This window comes from Austrofundulus limnaeus, unplaced genomic scaffold, assembly GCF_001266775.1.
Source record: "Austrofundulus limnaeus strain Quisiro unplaced genomic scaffold, Austrofundulus_limnaeus-1.0 Scaffold538, whole genome shotgun sequence".
Classification (NCBI taxonomy): Eukaryota; Metazoa; Chordata; class Actinopteri; order Cyprinodontiformes; family Rivulidae; genus Austrofundulus; species Austrofundulus limnaeus.
In genome coordinates, this window is record NW_013952940.1 from 373,830 (window position 1) to 374,995 (window position 1,166).

Below are 1,166 nucleotides of genomic sequence, written 5' to 3' on the forward strand. Positions count from 1 at the left end.
ATATAGTTGTATCTGCAGCTGTATTTGTTAATGTTTTGAACTTTTAAAATATTACACGGCAAAAACAGATGATGATAAACCTCTGAGTGGTGCACTACTGCTACTAGTGGTGAGAAAGTGTATTGCACCTTATTGAAAATCAATGTGGTCCCACGGCCCTCTGTGGCCCAAAGTTAAAAACTGTTGTTCTTTTGAGGCCCTCAAGGTGGCGCTGTGGGCCGCGGCCCATAGGTTAATAATCTCTGAACCTTTTGCATCAAATTATAGATCCTTTAGTCTTTTTTTAAACCTGCATTAGGGTCTAAAATGAGACTCACGTAAAATAGGTCCCGTCCCGATCGATGAAGTAGCGTCCCTCAGCGTCCTGTGGGATGTAATGTCGACCGCTGAACATGGCAGCCAACATGGTGTCCTCGTACCGCCGCAGTGTGGACAAACGGGTGGTGAAGTATGTGCCCCCAACGTTCAGAGAAATGACCTCTGGAAACTTCAAAATCAACAAACAAAAGGCCGGTACTTCAAATATTAAAAAACAAAAAAGATTAATCAATGAGAACGACTTGTTTTTTCTGAGTAATTTATTAAAAGTAAAAGAACAGACTATTCAGAGAGATAAAACCTGTTGTTCCTTTTTAAGGTTGGGTATTCAAACCATGAACTGGTTGATTGTTTGCTGAGAAGGGCGTCACAGTGAAGCAGATACTGGAGCTCAGTGATTTTAGGTCATTTTAGTTTGCATTTTGATTATTTTAACTTGTGTTCTGGTGAAGTTAGCTTGTGTTCTGCTTATTTTTTTTCTTGTCCACGTGTGGGTTTTCTCCCTGTGATCTGGTTAATTAATTAACCCTGATCCTACATGTACTCTTGAAAGCTGAACCAAATCTAAATAAGTGGACTCGTTGACAAAACAGCCAAATACTCAGAAATGCTGCGAACTCAGATGAGTCAAATCTCTGTTTTGTGTAAAGAAAACTCCTGTTAAAACAGTGAACTCAGGTGAGTTGTAACAATAATATTCAGGTTAACTTATATTTGGTAAGATAAGATAAGATTAGATAAAACTTTATTGATACCACAGTAGGGGTGTAAGAAAATATCGATACACTGAGATATCGCGATATTTCATTTCCCGATACTGTATCGATATTCTAAAGCCCTGTATCGAT

The 1,166-nt window shown here is 38.8% G+C and overlaps 1 protein-coding gene across 1 annotated transcript in view; it reads right to left on the bottom strand.

Annotated features, from left to right (window-relative positions):
* Positions 1–1,166, bottom strand: part of kctd7 (potassium channel tetramerization domain containing 7) — a 7,567-nt gene that overhangs the window by 3,849 nt on the left and 2,552 nt on the right. The window contains exon 2 of the mRNA XM_014026267.1: positions 318–487. Coding sequence (XP_013881721.1) covers positions 318–487 — 170 coding nt within the window. The remainder of the gene's footprint in view (positions 1–317; positions 488–1,166) is intronic.